At 36.0% G+C, this 23056-nt stretch overlaps 1 protein-coding gene across 12 annotated transcripts in view; it reads left to right on the top strand.

Annotated features, from left to right (window-relative positions):
- Window positions 1-23056, top strand: part of KIAA1217 — a 796647-nt gene that overhangs the window by 345466 nt on the left and 428125 nt on the right. For 2 of the 12 annotated variants that reach the window (XM_079106271.1, XM_079106270.1), the window contains exon 1: window positions 3123-3332. The exons of 1 other annotated variant lie outside the window; for it this stretch is intronic. Coding sequence is in view for 8 of the 11 variants with exons in the window: in XM_079106268.1 (XP_078962394.1) it covers window positions 3122-3332 (211 nt within the window). In the remaining 3 variants the exon portion in view is untranslated. Of the gene's footprint in view, window positions 1-2855; window positions 3333-23056 lie in introns of those variants that run through there. 9 more of the 12 variants (XM_079106268.1, XM_079106277.1, XM_079106257.1 and 6 more) reach the window with 9 other exon arrangements.

Below are 23056 nucleotides of genomic sequence, written 5' to 3'. Positions count from 1 at the left end.
AGTCTATTCCAAGTATTACTGCTTAAACCAAGCATGGTCATTGAAACTGATGACATGAGAAGTGACAAGAGTTTGGTGTTCTCACACAGGTTCCCCAGGACACCCATCAGGGACCCACCAGACAACCTATTTACAGCAGACAGTCTCTACACAATGGAAAGAACAAAATAAGCAAGCAGTTCTCCAGGCAACCCAAGCCCTGAGGTGCAGCAGCACCAATAGGGCAGCCAAGAAGACGCCACCTGTCAGCTCAGGGAAAGAAGGTGGCCTAAGGGCAGCTCTGAAAACAGCTGCTCCCGTAACCTTCTGAGCAGGAAAATTGCCTGAGAAATGCTTTGGTAAATTTCTGGGAATGCCTTGTGGGCTGTGCCCAGAAATTTTAATTCACTGGGCCTGATGTGGAGCCCAGAAGTGTTCATTTTTGGATATTAGGTGATTCTGTAGGCTCTCAGGCTTGGAAAACTAAATAGCCTAGAGACTATAGACTTGGCAACCCTCACCCCAGAGTTCTAGGCACCCACCTCATAGATACATGTATATTCTATTCACACACACACATGCACATATATACACATATATATCGTACATATGCATGTATGTACATATGCATACATACCTACTGGTTAAATATATATGCATATGTATTAGACATATATGTGTATGATATATATTATACATATGTGTATTTATATGTGCATGTATATATTATATACGCACATTTTCTATTTGTTCTATTCTATTAGGATTAGAATCCTAATCCAGTCCCCAATGCTACAAGTAGTCCATTCCATAATTAGTTTGATTTTTTTTTTCCCTTTCCTTCATAAAATTGGTACAATTATACTGGCCTGTGCTGAAGAAGGAAAGAGTGCTATAAGGAGATGTAATTCTATCTCTCTGAAATGCTTCTCTCCACATTGGATGGGTAAACCACCTGCTCTGAGCAGTGTCCGGATGCAGCCACATTCTTTCCTAGCTCTGGTCATTCCAGCCAGCTTCTCAGGCTAAGGTCCACTGCCAGACACCACAGGCTCTGGGCATGATGTGATTTGGACACCCTGGGGTTCAAGCTATGCCACTGGTGGTTGCTGTTCCGAGGCGGGAGTCGGGACTGCGTGCTTGGCCTTTGGCATGGTCACTTGGATGGTGAGTGGATGTTACTGACCACCTGAGCTCAACTCAGAGGCTCTACACTTGGCAGTCTCTGAAGTGGCCAAAGTTGGTTTCTTTGCAAAATCTATTTCTGAAATAAAAGTCGACAGCTAACGTGATGACAGAAAGGAAGAAATGTGAGCAAGCCTAAGAAAGCAGGGTTCTCGCAGACAGAAAAGATAATGTGAATACATTAAAGCATAGACTGCCTTATTTGGACAGAATTAAGAGTAAAGGGGTCACCTACATTTTATGCTTTACTATTTAATGGTTTGGATTTCACGATGCAACAGTATGTGCAAACGTAGTTGTTCATTACATTCATGGGACGCTTTCCTCCTAATATTAGGGGTTTACTTTCCCATTATTTTTCCCAGTTTTATAGGTCTGAGGTCATGAATGTGATCCTACCGTGGACTCTCTGAGTCAGGATTTAAGCTTGTAACTCTGGTATTTTTTTTATAAGACTGTGCTAAACTCATGAAGAATCATTAAAACTGAATTTTTGGAAGGACAGGATAAGGAAATTTGTATTTATTGAGTGCTACCATATGCCAGACAAGGTGCAGATTTGTCATCTCACTTTACCCATGCAGTAATCCGAGGAGGCAATAATTACTCTTCCAATTTTATTAATGAAAAGTTGGAAAAGGTCATTGCTCAGGGTTGGGCCCACATTTCGAATTTAGAAATAACTGTTCCAGTGGATGCCAAAACATATACTCTTCCTAGCACATAATTCTACCTCTGATAAAGTGCTAAGTAACTGCTCATTTATCACGGTATTTACACTTGGAGTGGAGTTATATGATCACAAATTCCCGGAACCTTTTTATAGTTCATAAAGAGTTTGTGTAGACTGTCCCTAAGGGACCACAGAATAATTGAGGTTAGAAACAGCTTAACCCCAAGTCATAAAAATCACTGACGTGGGAAACTTAGAGGGAAAACTGTTACACTTACCAAGGAAAGGGTTGTGTGCTTCTGGTACTGGCTTCTGGCTCTGTGTTCGACTGGTGGAAGGGACATTTTCTGTCTAGAAACATGTGACTTCAGCACACTTTATTTTAACATCATTATTTTTAATCTTTCAGAAAACAAGGTAGTTACAGGTATTCATTTCTTCATTAAAATAAACTCCAAGCATGAAAAATATTTTATATTCCCAGACTTAAAACACACACACAAATGCTTACACATGCACGCACACACACACTCATGCATGTACACACACATCACATCCAGACTCACAAACCCCCACCTTATCAATGAGTACTCTATGGCATTCCCAAAGAAGTATGGAAATTACATTCTGTTTTCATTCTTTTCCATGGTGCTATGTGTGTTCTGTAAACAGCAGGAGAAGTAATTATGTAGGTGGGCATTCATTATACGGTCAACTCTTGGAATATAATATAGGAATGTGCTATGGCAAGGAAATATTCACTTGAACCAATGCCTGGAAACTGAACGTGGTATGAGCTTCATAGTAATATAAACCACAGATCTGGCTCATTTTCACATATTGTACCTGAGTGGGCAGGGTAGTATTTACATTCATTTTCCATTTCGAGGCTGTCCAGTGTCTAGTCGGTGCTTGCTAGGGAGTTCTCTGTGCATGTGTGTGAGCGTGTGTGTGCATATTTCACATTCCCTATTCCAGAATCTGCCGTTCACTCCAAGTTGGAGCATTTACCATTGCAAAACTGTCACCAGCATCTTAGAAACACACATTTACATTCCACAGGTCTAGGAAGTGGGCTATGTGGCTGCATGATGCCTTTTGTTTAAAAGAAACCCAAGTGGCAGTCGGGCACTTTCTATCCAGCTGCACTTCATACTGTAACTACGCCCGCTGAAAAGTGAAGCTCAAAGGATTTTTTTAGAATTTGCTGCCCCAGCAGGTAACATTCTCGGGTTGGTTCCTTCTGTTGTTGTTGTTGGGTTTTTTTTTTTCCTGCTGTTTAAAATGTCCAAACCATCTCGCTCGGCAAGACCTTTCTTTGCTAATGCAGCTTCTAAGCTGCAGTCCTCGAAGAAGGATGATTTAAACAGCAAACAGAAAAAAATCAGCGTAGGTGAGAAGATTCTGAGAACTGGAAGTGAAGGAAATTTGGTCAAACAGCAGCAGGTGCAAAGCACGGCGACCCCTGCTCAGCGGAAAGCTTCAGCACACAAAGGTAACGTCTCCAACTGGCTGCTTTTGTCAGTTTATGCTTAGAAACTTCCTGCTTAATAATATGCCAGGTAACTTGAATGAATGAGGCTTTTATGGTCTCAAAAGTTCTCTGTTTGTGTGCATGTAACCTTTTCTAAAATCCTGGCGTGCGTTGCTAAAATAACCAATAATTAGGAAGAAGAAAGCAATAAAACTTTAATTAAATCGTTAATTAAGAACGATGGAAGAAAAAACACTGTTCTCACATCTCTTTCAGAATGACATTTTATTTTTGAGTGTTTTACAGTCTTTCATAATCTCACCATATTTACACAAAGTTTCTCATTGCTTATCTATATGAAAAAAAGAAGAAAAGTACCTTAAACCCACATCATTAGCTAGCAACAGAATTTTTGCATACTTAATTGTTTGCAGGGCCTTTTAAAAATGAATTATACCTGAAATGCTAATCTAATGGTATGGTTCCTTGCCAAGCACGGTAAAAATCCCTGCTAGCACTGTTACCTGCATCATTTAAATAAGCCCTCTGAGATGAATGTTAAAAAGTTTCACTTAGCAAGAATATTGTTGAATATTTGACCCTGATCTTGAAAATATAGTAACTAAAAAGAGCTCTTATTTTAGTGTATGTAATCACACAGAACAATTAAATCATAGCTAAAAATATAATAGTAATTTCCTGCAATGTACATATTAAATTTCTAAAATATTTTATAATATTTTAATACATTTTAAGCTCTCTAGTAAAAACACAACATTTGGTCCCGTGACTTTTATAGTAAAATAAAAAATTGTTTTAATATTCTCATTCTTATAACTGGAAGTTTGTATTTTATATAAAAAAAAATGTCCATTTTATAGTTTAATCCTGACTCCTCCACTACTAAAAACTATTGCAAATGAATATGCAATGATACATTTTGGGTCGTGTACTATTTCAAAGATGCAAATATCTGTAGAAAATTTCAGGTTTTTCCTTTGACTTTATTATTAATATTTTGTCCATTTGATCAGTGAAGTGTTTGTACAAAAACTGAGATAAAAATACTTTCTAAAAAGCACATAAAATTAACACTGAAAAACTCTGGTGGAAGTTTTGATAGAAGTTGTTGAGTAGACTGAATTTCAACTGCTTGAAAGGGAAACTTTCTTGGATGTGATAATGTATGTAAGAGTCTGAAACATTCTTATAAAATCGAATGCCAATCACATTAACCTAAAGAATGTCCAAACATTAATATAGTGTGTATATCTGTGTCTATGCAAGGTGTGCATGGAGACAGATATTTTTATACAAAAAATCCAAGGCTACATGTTCACTCCAAAGATGATTCAAAATGCCGACCTTCTTTGGGCAACCTCTGAGGACATCGCTAAATAGACTTTGTGGGTAAAAATATTTTTTTTTACAACAGATTTGGTTTGAGGGTTTGGTTGAAGTCATTTGAAACCAGGAGTTGTTACCAACATGCAAGATCAACGTAGATGATGCACATCTTTATAAAAACTAGACTGAGTAAAGATTATCAATGAATAAGGTGGTATTTCCTGTGTATTTCTCTGATAAGACAGGAAGAGTTTCACCATCAAATTTTTTAAATTGACAGCTAGATAAGATTAGTTTGAAAGATCTTTAGAATGTATGTTATTTATTTATTTATTTATTTGATTTATTGTAGTGCTAGGATTGAACCTAGGACCTTGTGCTTGGCAGGCAAGCACTCTACCAACTGAGCTACATCCCCAGCCCAGAGTGTATGTTATTTTTTAATCAGAATTCTTCTTCTCATAGCCACACTGTTTCATAGAGTACCAGTTGAAGCCTTTCATTCATGGAGAACAGGATTTGCTCTCTATATGTATTAGCTATGTTGTATTAGGCTTTTGCTTAAGGTGGTTGTCATAAGATCCAGAAATTCAGGGGCTGGGAATGTAGTTCAGCAATAGAGTGTTTGTTTAGCATGTGTGAGGCCCTGGATTCCACACCCAACACCACAAAAGAAAGGAAATCCAAGTAATGCATGTCAGGTTATGTTAGGTTTGTGTTGAACTGGTCCTTGTTCTGCCCCACTTGACTATGAGCTTAGTGTTAATTCTTTAGATGTTTATTGCACTTGGTCCACAGGAATAGCTTTGTCTTTTTATGCAAGTTACCATGTTTCTGACTTCATTTTCCCATTGTGTGACCTGTTAAGTAGGGCATTCAGGTACAGTTCTAACTTAAGGGAAAAAAATTGTGTCTCATTCATTGTATTTCCCCTGTCATCCTCTCTGCTGCTGACGTGTTTCCATGATAGTTTGAACAGCCATAGACTTTTAGACTGAAATTAATTTTTCCTGCATTAACAAAGCCCTTCTTCATACTGTCTTGGGATCTGTGAGTGTGATGAGAAGGCTGGACTGTCGCCTTCTCAGGTGCCCTGTAGATGATTTCCTCTCTTTCTATCTCTTTCCCATCTTTTTGAGTATCCTCTTTACCCTTCTTATTTTGAAATTACCCTTCAGTATTTAAAATCAGGTTTTCTTTTTCATTCATCTTAACTACTTACTTAATGGGACTTTTCACTTTGAAGAATAATAGTCTCCAGTTCTTTTCTATTCATTACATGATAAGCTGTTCCTCTGTATTTGCTTTTATTTGTGCTGTGTGGGTCTCCTAAGAGTCAATTGTTCAACCTACTACATCAGTTATCTGAAATTTATCCTCCTCCTATATTTTTAAACTCTTTTCTTTTTATGACTTTTAGAAGATTTTCTTGACTTTCTTTTCCAGCTTTTCTACTGTCTAATTGGAATCATGGTTATATTGAATTTCCCAAAGAACATTTTTTTTACTCTGATTATTTTAAAATTAAAATACATGGTATTATTTTTGTGTACATAAGCAATGTGTCTGTGTGCTTTATTTACCTACTTTAGATATCATTGCCTATTCTACTTTGTGGGTACCATGTACCATGTAAGTCAAATTTAATCCCATCACTGTGACGTTGTGATGTTGGTGTGCCTACATCATCTGAACCAACGATCCAGGTGGGCCCCTAGAACACTAGAGACTGATGATAAAAACTCCTTAGGACAACAGCATTAACAACTAATTTTCACACACAAAGAACTTCCTTCATGATGAAAGTACACTAAATGGAAGATAAATGTTGAAGTGTTATATCGATATGAGCCAACCATTTTATTCAAGATAAGGATATGAGTCAGTGTCTGAGAATGTGGCATGTCTTCCTAAGTTCTTGATATTCCCCTGATCTCTGGTTAGAAACATTCTCCAAAATGATTTTATCCTGATTATATATACAAATATAAATATATATATATATATATGCACATACATATATAAAGCTTCATACATGGTAGGCAAGCACTCTACCATTCAACCACACCCCTAGTCCTTGATTTTTCAATTTATGTTTGCTTTTTTTATTGTTCTAAAGAAAAGCTTTCTTGTGGACATGAGTACTGACAAAATTGGATTAAAAAGATAGTTTCCATCTCATGTATTCATGGTGGTGATATCTGACCTCTATATGGCTCTTTCTACATGGTCAGCTCAGTTGTAAGCCCATTATAAATACACAGTCCCATAAAGCCCTTGCAATTATCTTGTGACTTTGCATTGTTACTATGCAATGTTACAGATGAGGAAACCAAGACAGAAAATTTGAACTCTTTTCCCAAAATCATACAGATAGAAAGAGAGAGAAACCAGAATTCTAATCCCAGCAGTTTTAACTCCTGAACTTGTACATTTCACTACTATGCTAAAGAACATTTCTATTAAAAAAAAAAAAAAACTCATCTAAGAAATTAATGAAATCAAGATTTGTGGTTGATTGGTCCCTGGGAAAAGAAAAAAAAATTTGATGACATTCTGCAATTCAGAATAAGCTCTTCTATTTTTAACCTTTTTGATTGGTTGTCCAGGGTTGCTCTTTCTTAAAACAAAACAAAAAAAAATGGAAAAGAAAGAGAACAAATTTTAGAGTTAATGTGTCATGATATGTGAGAGCTATTTTAATATCAAAAACACTAAAGGATACATTGGATATAGGACCCAGATGAGCCAATATATGTGCTCATGCCTGCAGACGAGAGTGTACACAGACAGACACATGCTCTCTGCATATAATTGCAAAAAAGGCCTTTTTTTCCCAACTGACTTGGTGGTCCAAATCCAGCCTGAAGGCCAGAAATTACTCAAGTCTAATTCTGTTCTGACACAAGTTTCCTTCTGTGGCCTTGAGCAAGGCAATTATCCTTCCTGACTGAGTTTCATCAACCATTAAAGAATAGTAATATGTGGTTTATGGGAAGAAGTATTGGTGAGGATTAATGACTTAGTTAATGTGTGTCTAGTGCTTTCAAGAGCCCGTGTGCCGCATGAATACACTAAGTCAAGCACAATGGGGTCTCTGTTTACCTCCAGTTACCAAGGAAGGTAAAAACTTACTCTCTTACAGATACCATGCCTGTACCCTACCTAGGAAAACTCAACTATAAACCCCTATTTGTATGCCCTACACTATTCTTTCTGTCCAAAAAGTAACCTCACATGCATGTTATTTGCACTTACTAATTGAAATTTGAATACCTGGGTGTTAATATTGTCCACCTCTAAGTAAAAAATATGCCCTAAGGAAAAAATATGAATAACTAGAGCAAAAACCTGACTTGTCTCTAGTAGGGTACATATATATTCTGAATATTACTGATGACTGATTGATGTTATATCTTTGCACATGGAGTGAAGGAACATGGACAGTAATCATGGTTGTGAGTGGGAAATATCTCTAAAAGGTATACTCAACATAATGTTTCTCCTGCAACAAGCTGATAATAGCTGTGAATGGTTCTCATCCTCTGGTAGAGCCTTTACTTTGACTAGTAGTTTCTAAAAGCAGCAGTGGGTTTATACTGATCATGTGCATTTCTTTATCCAACTGCCTTTGGGTTCAATACCATGCAGTATGTGAAAAGAGCCAAAGCCAACCATACAGTATTTATTCAACACAGCAGTGGTTAGTTAGGTTTACAGTGTGAGCTCATTACTGCTACCAGTCAGTCCAGTCATGTATTACACATCTGTATAAGCCAGTAAATTTGTCTCCATCCACTTTACCTTCAAAACACTTTCATTCTATCAGATTCAGTTAAGTAATCATAATTTGCCCTTTTGAAAAACCAGAATAAGTATAGATGAAAGTATGTGATTACATTGTTATTTGGGAATATATTTATTAAAATTTTCCCAAGCAAATAAATCATCTCCTTATATCATTACATGCTGTACATGTTCTTAAGAATGGTTTCATCAATCCTGGCTGCTTAGGAGCAGACTATCAGGAGTCTCCACCTGTCTGCCTATTGGGTTACTTATCTCTTTTATAATTACATAATGCCAATCTTCTTAGCTCATGGCCACATATGAGTAAGATAAGTGTCTGGGAATGCAAAAATTTAGAAAGAATAAAAGCCTTCTTCTTAATGATGCTGTTCTACCAAGTTAACTATTATAGTTTCTTGAGTTAATGATTTCAGAGTCTAAATCAGGCCAAAAGTCTACCTGTATTTCTTACACTTTTTTAACAAAAAAAAAAAAAAAAAACTCAAATAAGCTCATTAATTTTACTTTGCCTGTTTCCAAAATGTATAATTTATAATACCAAAACAGAAAAAAAACACAAATAAGTAAAGAAATGCTTCTTACATACAAGAAACATCAACTAAATATATCCAGAAGGAATAAAGATATTTTTATTATATTTCTTGACAATTCATATTTACAAATAGAATATACCAGTGAGCCTTTAATTGGAGTCCATTATTTAAACACATGTATTTAATCAGACTACAGATATTATGCTTATAAGCAATAGCTTATCATATGTACCATGAATATATATAGATAATATGCTGGCATATGGCATTTCATATATTGTTTTGAAATTAATAAGCTCAAGAAGTTCTGTTTTGAATATACATATATATTAAATATGCTTTAGGTAGAACTTTTTTGAGCTAATGTTTTAATATTTGACCCTGGTAGTTAGGTTGATAATTCTTACAATGCCTTTATTCACTCAAAAACAATTTTTAAAAAATGACAATCTATTCTATGTCTGACATTGTGCAAAATACTGGAAAGTTAATAAAAAGTAAGTAAAACATGGTTTTTACCCTTGAGGAGTATTATACAGTGAGTGAGATCTGGATTGTCTGGATATTGAAATAAAATTTTCAGAACAGATTTATATACAAATTTAGAAGTACACAGAAGAAGTTGAGTGAGCTATTTCCCTCAGGTGATAAGAATATACCAGCTAGGAGGAGAAAGTAAGTACTATAAAGGCCACGCTATATTTAGAAAATGGACTGGTATGGTTGGAACAGGAGAGAACCAGTGAGGGAAAAGGGACAGGGGGGTAGAGGCTGTTGAAATGATTTCAAAAAGGAAAAGTGTGTTCGCCTTTTTGATTCTATTAACAAACATTTATTGGTTACCTTCTATGTGCTGGGCATTGTTCTAGACTCTAACCAAGATAAAGACCATGATAGATAAAGGCTGGGGTGCCATGGGGCTTAACTGTGTTTCTATGACAAAAATTAAACAAGGAAAAGTGATAGAGTAACTGATGTCTCTTGGTAATATTAATGTGGTGTGGCTATTGAGGACTTAAGAGGTGTCAGGCAGGCAAAATGCATGTGTCTAGTGATCAGGGCAGGACAGGGGTTACAGTTATAAACATAGACCACCACCGTATGACATGTTTAAAGCATGGACTGGATGAGCTTGGAAGGGATAGAAAAGAGAATGTGACCCATGACTGAGGGGAGAAAGTGACCTAGGATCCTGGGGCATTGCAACATTCAAGGGTCCCAGAGGGAGCAGAGGTAAGACCTAAGTATTCAGGCTCATACACAGCAACTTAAGAACTTCCCTTTGAAACTCCAAGCCAGGGTGCAAATAAGTATTAGAAATATTTTAAATATGTTGTACTTAAAAAGTGATGCAAGTCATATAAGCTAGCCCATAGTATCTTGTTTAAGTTCATTTTAGATCTTTGGAATTGCCATCAGAATTAAAATGCTTCCTATCATTTTTAATTTATAGTTTCAGGTAACCCCCCAAACTCAGGGGTGGTATTAACTCTCCACTTTAAGAGGAGAGATTCAGCAATGGGGAGCCATTAGGAAGCATTCAACTTCCTTCTATTTTTATTTGTAATTTCATATTTGTATCATATATTATTTTATATCATTTGATAGTACTTGTTTGACTGTCCTTTATCCCTGAAAGTAGTTTTCTGCCTTTGATTATAAACTTCTTTCTCAGAAGGTGAGGACTGATTTGTTACTTCAATTTCTAACACAATGTAATGTCATTTTTTACAATGAGACTTCTATTTACATTCTTAGAGACTCATGAAGAAGCATCTTGAATATTTAAAGATAATGTGCTAGGAAAATCTCAACTCTATTTTACTTGTGCCCTACTTATTGAAGTCATTTCACAAAGATTTTTGAATAACTATACCTATAAGAATCATCAACAAATAACAGAAATAGTAGATGTTCAAGAATGTCCTCCCAGAAGATCAAAGCTAAAACTGCTGAATTTTTTTTAAAAAATACTACAAATATCTTTTGTAACACCTGGTTGTTCTGGCAGGAAAGAATTTCTCTAGAGCAAAAACAGTAAAGTTTCAATGGAAAGGACTAAGTGAAAAGTCAGAGCCATCACTTGCTGTGTGGTGGTAGTCTCTGTCAATCCCCTGTGGCCCAGAAAATTTTAATAGGCACATTTAGTAGGCAATAAGTAACTCCTGAGTCCCAACAAGAATGGGAATTCAGGAGATGAAAAAGAAAAAAATATCTGCCCTGCTGAGGGAGACCTCAAAGAAAACTCTTTTATGCAACCTCATCTGTGAGTTAAGAATGAAAGGGAATACATGGAGAACATCTAACCTCATGTTTGCACTCACATGGTTTTGGAGCCTAAAGTTAAATTATAATAGGATTATGGGAGATAAAAAAAGTCAAGAGATAAAAATGCTATCTAATGGTCCCAGATTGATAGTGTCCTTGCATAGTGGCAGAATGATGAAAATCCTCTTGGAAAGAATATACTTCATATCTAGGCATCTAAGAATTCCCACAGATGAAAGTTCAAAAAAACATGAGCTCACAATAAAAATTCACTAAATACCTAAGGAAACAAGTGACTGTGAGCAAGAGTCAGGAAAGGAAAAGAACCCTACTGAATCAGATTCACATAAACTCCTGAAACTCAGATTATCAGATATAGGATATGAAATACACGTATATGTATTGATTGAACACGTTCTAGCAAAATTGACTTGACATATTTTAATAACAAGTGTCCTAGAAATGAAAAGTGCAATAAGTAAAGGTAGAAACTCAATTGATTTGTTAAGGTAGGCCAGATATAATGAAGAGGGAAAACTAAAAAACTGTAGGGTAGATCTAAAATGATTTTTTTGTTGTTGTTGTTATGGCAATATAACCCGAGACCTACTCACTTATCAGATTTGCAAATATACAATATTATTAATTGTAGGTACATTGTGTACAGCAGATCTTTAAAATTTATTCATCATGTATATCTGAAATGTTATACTCATTGTTGAGCTACTTGCCATTTCTCCCTCCCCTCTACTTCCTGCTTTCATGAGTTGGACCATTTTAGACATCTCATGTAAGTGGAATCATACAGTATTTGTTTTCTTATGACTGACTTATGTCATTTAGCATAATGTCTTTAAGGTACATTTATGTTATTGCATATTACAGATGACATCTCATTAAGGTTTTGATTTGCATGAAATGATGATGTTTAGCATCATTTCATATCATTATTGGCCATTTGTATGCCTTTTTTTTGGAGTCATGTCTATTCAAGTTCTTAGCCCATTTTTAAATCAGATTACCACGGTTGTTTTGCTATTTGAGTTGTAGGAATTCCTTATTGTTTTAGAAATTAACTCATTCACAGACATATGGCTTGAAAATACTTTATCCCATTCTACAGCTTGTCTTTTCACTCTGCTGACTGCTTCCTTTGATAAGCAGAAGCATTTTACTTCAATGTAGTATAGCTTGTGGTGTTATTACTTTTGTTCCCTATGCTTTTGGTGTCAAATCTATGAAAGCATTGCAGGAGCCAATGTTCTGAAACTTTTCCCTTGTTGTCTCGTGGGCCTTTTACAGTTTCAAGTCTTATGTTTTAAGTCTTTAATCCATTTTTAGTTTATTTTTGTGTGCTGTGTAAAATAAGCATCCGATTTCATTCTTCTGCATGTGGATTTCTGGCATTCCCAATGTCATTTGTTGAAGAGACTGTCCTTTCTTCATTGTATATCTTGGCACCCTGTCAAAGATCACTTGGCTGTGTATGTGTGGGTTTATTACTGTGCCCCATTGGTCTGTATGTCTGTCTTTATACCAGTATCATTGTGTTAATTACTGTAGCTTTGTAATATATTTTGAAACGAGAGAGTGTGATGCTTTCAGTTTTATTATTTCTCAGGATAGCTCTTCAGAATATTTGTGATTCCATATGAATTTTAGAATTGAATGTTTTATTTCTGTCAAAAATTTCATTGGATGAAGGAAGGAGGGACTGTATAGAGGGAAAAGAGGGGTGGGAGGGGTGGGAGGAAGGAAAAAATAACAGAATGAATCAAACACCATTACCCTATGCAAATGTATGATTATACAAATGGTATGCCTCTACTTCATGTACAAACAGAGAAACAAGTTGTACCCCATTTGTTTACAATTAAAAAAATTTCATTGGGATTTTGATAGAGTTTGCACTATAATTCAGTGGGTAGTGTGGATTTTTTAATAATATTAGTATTATAATCCATGATCATGGAATGTCTTCCTATTTATTTGTAACTTCTTTATTTTTTAATTATGTTTTATTATTTTAAGCATGCAAGTATTTTACTTCCCTACGTAAGTTTATTTCTAAATATTTTGTTCTTTTTGGTGCTATTTTAATTTCTAATTTCCTTTTGACAGTTTGCTCATATGTAGAAATACAACTGATTTTTTTAACATTTATTTAATGTCCTTGAAATTTGCAAAATTCATTTATTCATTTATTAGTTCTAGTAGTTTTTTACTAGTGTTTAGGATTTTTATATATAAGATCATGTCATCTGAAAACAGTAATAATTTCATTTCTTTCTTTCTGATCTGCATGCAATTTCTTTCTTTTTCTTGCCTAACTGTTCTGGGTAGGACTTCCAGTACTGTACTGAAAAGAAGTGGTGAAAGTGGACATACTTGTCTTATTCTTGATCTCAGAGGAAAAGTTTTCAGGTTTACATGATTTAAGTCTGGTGTTAGGGATAAGCTCGTCATATATATCTTTAGTATATTGAGGCAATTTCTCTCTATTTCTAGTTTGTTGAGTGTTTTTATTATGAAAATGTTGAATTTTATCAAATGCTTTTTCTGTGTCTATTAAGATGATCATCCTTCACTGATTATCTTTTTTAACATTCTTTCTGTTAATGTGTACCATGTTAATTGATTTTCATCCATTCAACCAACCTTGCATTCCAGAGATAAATCTCACTTGATCTTTTTTCTGTGATGTTGAATTTTTCTTTCTTTATTTCTTTATTATATCCTTATTTCACATTAGTATCAGGGTAAGACTGGCCTTATAAAATGAGTTTGGAAGTTTCCCCTTCTCTTCAATTTTTTGGAAGAGTTAGTTTGAGATTTAGCATTATTTCTTTAAATGTTTGGTAACGTTCAGCAGTGATGCCACCTGGTCCTAGATTTTTCTTTGGGGGGAAGTTTTTTATTCCAAAGTTGGTATCCTTATTAGTTTTAAGTCTAAGTAGTCTCCCTATTTCTTCATGATTCAGTCATGGCATGCTGTGTGTTCTTAGGAATTTGTACATTTCTTCTAGGTTTACCCAGTTTATTAACATGTAACTTTTCATAGTAGTCTCATAAATTTTTTCTTGTGGAATCAGTTATAATATTTCCTCTTATTATTTTATTCATTGCAATAAAACAGAATTGATCTGTTTATTACTATTGAATCTATGTGCCCATAGGTGCAAGTACAGAGCTTCTTATTGTACTACCAAATTCTACTATCTTGCCAATATAACCCTCCAACACAAACTCTTAAGATTCCTGATAATGAAGCACTAAGAGAAAAAGTGAAAGGAAACATGAAAGGTTAAAAGATACAAACAATATAGTGAAATATTACAATGTATGTCTAATTAGATGTCTGGTAAAGATCATATAGAAGAAGGATAATTTGAAAGATAATGAATGAGAATATCACAAAATTGATTTTTAAAACAATATTCATCTCTGAAACCAAGAAGACCAACAGTTCCCAAGCAACATCCATTGGAAAACAATGAATTTGAAAACCCACACCTAGATATATTATAATAAAATAATAACTTAATTTTTTACATCTATATGGTCATGACCAAATAATAGCCGATTGTTATGTAACAGTTCATCAATTTTAATATAATGTGTGCTCCGTAGAAAGATCTTAGATACACAATAATACATAAATTATTTACTAGTTCTGTTATAATTGAGTCAAATGCATCTGAAAGGACTGATTTTTAGTCACATGTTGCTTCCTAAATCAACCAAAAACAATGATTAAACTCTCAAGGTTTTTTAATTGCTAAAAACGTTTTTCCCATTGTGGGGAAGGGGAAAAAAATCTGCTGATTTGTTCAATATTTGCTGAAAGTGTCCTTAACTCATTTTCATTTGCACTTTATCAATTTAAAGAACAGTTGAATAAAAGGGGAGAACCTATTTAGAGAGCAGTATGTAAATGGACAGTAGAAAATAGAATGCTGGATTCTCATTGTTTGTGTTCAGAGCATTTGTATGTACTGAAAGCTTTTCTCTGTGGGATTCAATGAGGCCTCAGGTTGCTTGGATAATATTGTAGTCTTGTTAATATTTTAAGAGTATTTTTATAATCATTATTTCTTGAATATTCATGAAAGTAGATAGTATATCTACTAAATAAATCACTCTGTTAGCATATCTAATGGTACCAATTAAAGGAATATTGTGGCACCATCAAGGGAATTAGAATTTCCCTTAATAGATAATCCCCAATTACTGAAGATAATATAGTTTGCTTCTTTTTTATTATCCTTCTAAAGAGCTAGAAACTCCAAAACCTGTGCAGATAATTGTGTAAGCATCTTTTCTATGACTGCATCAGAAGTAGACAAAATATTGCAAGGTTTTCTATTTGTTCATAAAATCTTCATTGGAAAAAGAAAAGCGGCTTGAGAGGTACCTTTGCACCTTCTAGTTCACTTGTACATTAAATTTTTTTTTATTTACTTGAAACTAATGCATAAGCATTCAACATTGGATATCCTAATATTAGCTTCCCTCTTTCTGCTTTTTCTCAAATAGTCTCATTATTTCTCCAGATCCAAGCCTTAATTGCTCATTGAAATTAGGGGGAAAAAAGAGGAATAGAGAATTTTTAAAATTTTTCTTTACAACTTATTTAATTAAATAGCAACTATACTTGATGATTTCTGATTTTAAAGTACACGTTTTGGGGAAGTCACTTTTCTGCATTAGTGTTCTTACCACATTGTGAGTGAAAGATCAAGTCTAGCCCAGTGTGGACTTACACAGGATGAAGGGTTCATTTTGTATGATGAATGTTTAACTAAATGTCATTAGTTACCAGATGACAATACACGTGAACTGCGAATACAGCAGTGACCCCGAAAAGGCATGATTGACCATCATTGTCATAGAGTAGGAGAAAAATATAGTGTTAAGGATGGACTTGGGAAGTAATGCACAGAGGAAGAAAGAAGAAAGACTTTTAAAATGTATCTGAAAACTGACAAAAAATGACAATTATTTCACCATCTTTTAACTCAAAATATGAAATCTTTCATTAAAAAGTAATTCCTCAGCAGCATCTTTTTATAAAGGTTGCTGAAAAACATAAAAGAAAAATATTTTTTCTACTTTCATAACAAAGTCTAATTCTAGAAGAAAGATGTTTTGAGAAGCTCTAATTAATACAAACATCCTAAATTTGATATTGGCCAATTGATGAATAAAGAAAAAATAAATTCCATATAATTCTTTCCTAAATGTATGACATAAACATCAGTAAAAATAAACATGGTCATTTTCAGATTATTATTTATAAGATTAAACTCAGATTTTAAATAATGTTTTGCCTTCATAGGATCCCTTGAGGGACTGTGTGTGGTCAAATGCCTTCAAGGATCATTATCTTCTTCAAGAGTCAAGTGACAAGAGTCACTCTTGGGCAGCCACTACCATAGAAATCTAGACTATGCACAGAACACTGATAATTCAGCATATTTTTTTGAAGAATATTGAGATGGGAAGAGTGACGTGATTAAATTTATACTACCAAAATATCTTTGGAAGGAATTTGAAGGATTGGGGATAGAGATAAGAATACATGCAGAGATTAGAGAAATGCAGATCAACACTACACTGATATTCCATCTCACTCCAGTCAGAATGGCAATTTCCAAGAATACAAGTACCAATAAATGTTGGCGAGGATGTGGGGAAAAAGGTACACTCACATTGCTGGTGGGACTGCAAACTGGTGCAACCACTCTGGAAAGCAGTATGAAGATTCCTCAGAAAACTTGGAATGGAACCACCATTTGACCCAGTTATCCCACTCCTCAGTCTATACCCAAAGGATGTAAAATCAGCATACTACAGTGACACAGCCACATCAATGTTTATTGCAGTTCAATTCACAATAGCTAAGCTATGGAACCAACCTAGGTGCCCTTCGACAGATGAATGGATAAGAAAATGTGGTATATATACACAGCCATGTGGTATATATACACTCAGCCATAAAGAAGAATGAAATTATGGCATTTGCTGGTAAAAGGATGGAACTGGAGACTAAATGAAATAAGCCAATCTTAAAAGAAATCAAAGGCCAAATGTTCTCTCTGATATGTGGATGCTAACACACAATTAGAGGGAGGAGGGAAGAATAGAAGTTCATTGGATTAAACAAAGGGGAATGAAGGGAAGAGAAGGAGGATTGGAATGGGAAAGACAGAAGAATTAATTGGACATAACTTTCCTATTTCATATGTGAATTCATGACCAGTGTAACTCCATATCATGTACAAACACAAAAATGGAACGTTATACTCCACGTATGTATGATATGTGAAATACACTCTACTATCATGTATAGCTAAAAAGAACAAATTAAAAACATATTAAAAAAAAAAAAGATACAACATAAATCTTTCCTAAGTTGACTATCTCAGGTACTTGTCGTAATATCAGAAAACTGACTAATGCACAGGCAGAGGACTAGAGTCTAGAGATTTGAGATGGTCTTAATCTAGCTGTTATATTTTCAGAGAGGCAGTGATCAAGCAGAACAGCATTAGGATATGGAACTTGATTAGAATACTGGAAATCTGAGAGATAAATGCTATTCCAATATGACAGTGCTGTGGGCAGGCATAGTCTTCTCAGGACTTCCACAGCAGAGACAGGACCAACTGAGGAAGTTAAATGAAGAGAGATTTGAACTTTATATAGAAGAGAGTGAAAGAATAATCAGAGTGCCACAACAGATGGCCTCAAGAAGCAGGGACTTTCCTCTCACTGGGCCAAATGGACATTGAGGTAAACAGTGGGTCTGCACTAGGTGGGAGCAGAATAAGGTGGATTTCACTGCCTCTTTCAACTCTCAGATTCAGGAGAAAGTGTGTACTGTAGTAGGCTGAAATGCATAAAAATACCTGCGTCAAAGAAAATATTTGGACTGTCCCTATAAAGAAGGATTTTTTAACATTTGATCTTGTACACATTGTCATTTTCAGCCTCTATTTCCTCTATTACCCTATTCCTCTCTGATTCTTTCCCTTCTCTTCCTATAGTTCTCCCTCAGAACATGTCAATGACAAACTCAGTTTTTGTCTCATAAAAATATGTCAAAAGGAACCCAACAGAAAAGAGAAGAACAAAGGGAGGCAGGTCAGACGGCATTCTTTTGAGGGCCAACGTCTTCTTTTCTTTTTTATTTCTCTTTCTATTACCTGGTGTTCTTATTTCAACTCCTGCACTACCTGTCACCACCTTCTCTGCTCCACCATAGTTGTTCTGCCTGCTGAGGGTTCAAGGAAGCTCACCGAGTCCTTCCGCCTCTAAACACACACAGACACACACACCTTCCTGATGTGCTCTGCACAGCCTGAAATTCCAAAGGAAGAATTTCACTCCCTAACTTAAAGTAGACTTCCCAGCAAAAACAAAAGCGTTATGGGTTTCTTAACTTTGTGCAAATGAGCTTTTTAAAAGCTCATATTAAAGTGGGAGATGTATCCTGAAGAGGAAGGAAAGGACACAAGGAGGCTGGGGATCTCTCTGCCCCTTCCCATCTGGTCTTCAAGTGCCACCTCTGAATATATTATAGGATTTTTGCATCCATTAAAAAGACATGTCACCGATATTTTTACCGCATATTTTGAGTTTATCCTTTCTAGTTTTTTCCTGCTCTCTTACACTGTCTCAGTGATGGTTCATCTCACTCTTTATTGAACAGTGATTTCTCAATCTGCTTATTTGATGTTTATGACGTTATCTCTTCCATTGCTTCCCTGGTGACATGAAAATGTAGTTCTTTTCAAAAATCTAACATCATCTCATCCATTCTTGTTATGGTGCTTTATTAACTAACCTAACTTTTACTGTTTTTTTGTTTTGAGCGGTCATTACTGACCATAGTCTATTCTCTAAAAAAAATAAATACATAAATAAACCCTTGGAAATTTCCTATTATTCCAGGCAACTGAAGAGATTTTTCCCTGAGGAATCAATTGTGGAAGGTAGGGCCCCAGAGGGCATGACTGACAGACAGTGAGTGGGCCTTATCAACCTGTTGGTTTTGTTGAGAGTGCAGGCAGAGATGAGCAGCCTATGGTGCTGTCTCAGGTGCTACCAGACTAGCATGGCCAACCCATGAGTTGTCTCAGGTCATGGGTTATTTTTTTCTACCAGCTAACCTACAGATGGATGAGCAATCTACCACATTTAATGCTGAGCACCCAGAATCAACTGCTTGGAGAACATACTGCAGTTAAAGAGTTGCAGAGAGACATGGCTCCTGCCCCATGACCAGGAAGAGTGGCTCATTTTAGACGTAAACAGAAATTTGCATGGTGACCATGAAGAAAAGATACTGATTCTTGGGATTTGTTGTGTGGGCCACTCCCTGGAGCCCGGTGAGCTCTTCCTTGTGTTTCTGGATCTTGGAGTCCAAGAACATCGGGAGGGTGGTAGGTGAATTCTTTCTGTGATTTGCTTAAAAAGCAGGAAAAGTTCCCATTCCTGTCTCCTGATGACGCCAGGAGTCACATTCACTTTCTTGTGTGCAGATTCCCTTTCAGTCCAGACAACAACCTCATTGACCATGAGGAAACAAAAGCATAGAAAAGCGAGGGGACTTATCAGAGGGTCCCCCAAAATGTCAGAGTTGCAATCCAAATTCAAGTTCTTCTCTTTCCAAAGTCGCTGATTTCTCTTGCCCTAAGCAATAAAATATAATAAATAAACACTGTTCTCTTTTTCTGTGCTAAGAGAATGCTAGAAAAAGTGGTAGAACAGCTGAAATTCTTGTGAGTTCACAAGTTTTTAAAGGAAAAAGAGGGTGTTGTACTCTCAGATTTAGTAAGCTAAAATTAGTTTTAAACTAATAATGAAAATACAATTTAAAGGAGATTCAGGTATAAAATATGATAAGAATTGAGAGAAAGAAGAAACATTATTCAGGGAAATATTTGGCCCAGGGATTTGAGCTGTATCTTGAAATTCAGGGCACCGACCACTATTACAAAGGATAACTCGGAGGGAGCAGTACCCTGGGGACCCTGAGGAACTGGGCACCTGGAGAAGGGATGAGTGATGGAGAGAGTAGTTGCTTTAATTTACACTGGCAGCTTTCTAGGATTTATCCCAAGCAAAGGCCAAATCCATTAGCTTTACCCAAACTCCTGTCTCCAGTGAGAATTGTGATTCCATTGTATACTCAACAATAATGCTAATGCGTGGGCAAGTTCTTGGGCTCTGATCTTGGTGTTTTCTCCAACTAGCTGTATGACCATTCACGTTTCTGAACCTGGGTGTTTTTTTGTTTTGTTTTGGTTTTTGGTGTTTTTTTTGTTTTGTTTTGTTTTTTGTTGTTTTTTTTTTTTCTTATGAAGTGAAGGGACACAGTAGGGGATTGACTTCCATGTTCCTTTTGACAGCTTTCCTATTCCATGAAATAGTGGTCCACGATGTGGCCTTTGGGGTTTCTATTATGCATGGAACACACTGGCAACTGTGTTAACCCGTTTCATGCCTTCATCACTGGAGTATTGATCACGTGTCCGTAATGTGCAAGGATTGGGGGAGGACAACTAGGAAAGACATACAAGTAAAGAAAACAGACACAGTGCCACTGCGAGGTGTAGTCTAGAGCCTCAGGCCCACGGCACTGGGAGAACCGTGCTCACCTATACCCTGCCGAGGATCATAGGAAGCTCTGTAATGCCATAAGCTCCAGAGTTAGTTTGGGCACATTCTGTCCATACCATTAAGCTCTCCTGTCACTGCTTACCAAGTGACATCTCTTAGCTTTCTCTCTGTGTGAGTAGTATAACAATGTTCATTTCCCTTAGAAAATAAATGGAATAATACCATATACCCCTTAAGGGTATTATATTGTCAGAAGAAGGAAATAAGATAAGCCTATTTAAATATAAATAAGATATCTGATTATTCTCATTCCTTTGAAATACTGAGGCATGCTTCCTATAAAAACTCTTTGGTCGATCTTGGAAAAGAAACTATTCATTTCATGATATGACATTATTTTTTTGTGGTGCTGGGACTTTTTTATGCATATTCAGAAAAACTGATCATTTGTAAAAGGGAGGGACAGTCTTGATGATGTTTGTAGAAGAAAATTGGTCATTTGCAAAAGGAAAGGAATCCTTGATGATGGTTGTAACTTTGGGGATGATGTCACATCTCTGTATCTCCATCAGTCACAGACATAGCCTGTGTGCAATATTTGTGTTCTCAATGCCAGGCACAACTAAATTGAAAAATTGACAATAACAGATAGTCTTCTGAAAATTTGGAATTGTATCTGAGAGTCACTAGGAAGCTGCTGTTGATACTTAAGACAGAACATTCTGGAACATCCAAGGTTAGCCCAGTGCACTGATAGAGTCCTCTGAGGCCCCCTTGTGTCCCATGAGCAATATCCCACATCCATTAAATCCTCCTTATTGTCTGAGCTAATGAATGTGTGTTTCTGTTACGGAGAATCAAAGGATCTCTAATTAAAACACTCTAATTGTCAAACCTTTCTTTTCCTCTCTGGTTTTGGTGTGAGGATTCATATAGGCGCATCACAGGTGGTGAAATCTTAGCAGAGTGAGCACTGGGATCCGTCTTTCCTACTAGGAATGGCTGTTGACTGGAGAGGACCTTGAAAAGCCTGAGGACACTCTATGTGGTTTGGTTGTTTTTACAGGGCTCCTGGGTCAGTGTTCGTCCTTGGTTTTATTTAAGAGGATGGAAGAGGAAGAAGGGACGCTCTGTCCTTGGCATGACTAGTATTGTTCAGTGGCACATCTGTTTTCCCAAGTCCTTAATGGATTCTTCTGGAAGCAGCCAATCCTTTCTCAAGCATTAGGTCAGCAATCCTGATTAGAATCGGCATCAACCACCCATGAAACTAGAAACTTCCCCTGTGATTTATTATGACAATAAAACCTCACTAATTAACCATAATTAGGAGGAAAGACCCATCTCAAATTTAAGATTCTAAAAGAAGTAACATTTTAATTTCTTCCAACTTTGCACAGTGATTTAAATTAAGCTGAGTATATTTGACTTAATGTGTAAATAAAAATTATTTCTAAACAGAACATCAACCTAATATGTGCGTTTTTGGTATGTGAATGGTCTTTAAGGAACAGCTTGTTCTTTCAAGCAGGCAGTTTAAGCATTCTTATGCTCTTATCGTATTAATAGCTTAGCAAGTGCTTTTTTTCCCATTGAAAACACAATGATTAACTTAATCTTAACACTTGTCAAAATTATTTTTAAACAAGAGTGGCCTGAATTACAGAGATTATCATATTTTTGGATCAATATGACAACGATTAGAGTAACGAATGGTATGAGTTAAGTGTCATGAAAACCCGTTCTAAAGTTTTCTACATGGTACCTGGGGTTTAACATTTCAGCTCAAAATGAAGCTGATTTATTAGTCGAGTGGAATGACTGTGTAGTGAGTGAGCTGAAAGTTACTTCTCCTGCATGCCTGATAATGCCACAATCTTTACGCCATTGTTCCAATTTACAAAGAGACAAGGGTAAAAGCAAACACGCCCAGGGTGGGATGTTTGGAGTCCCAGAACATTTCTCCTGATTGTTGACTTGCTGTTTATAAAGCCTAAAGAAAATGAGCTGGGAAACCCAGACCCGTGTTGTGAATAGAGATATCTTAAACCACTATACTAATTTCAGGCCTGCGGGACATGAGATGTGAGATGTATTTGACATCCAAGGCAGAGTTTTTGTTTGCTTTCTGCAGGGTGGGGAGAGGAATAAAACCTGAGA

Source organism: Sciurus vulgaris (assembly GCF_902686455.1).
Source record: "Sciurus vulgaris genome assembly, chromosome: 12".
Classification (NCBI taxonomy): domain Eukaryota; kingdom Metazoa; phylum Chordata; class Mammalia; order Rodentia; family Sciuridae; genus Sciurus; species Sciurus vulgaris.
The sequence above is the reverse complement of the archived record's forward strand: the minus strand, read 5'-3'. Positions and strand labels throughout refer to the sequence as shown.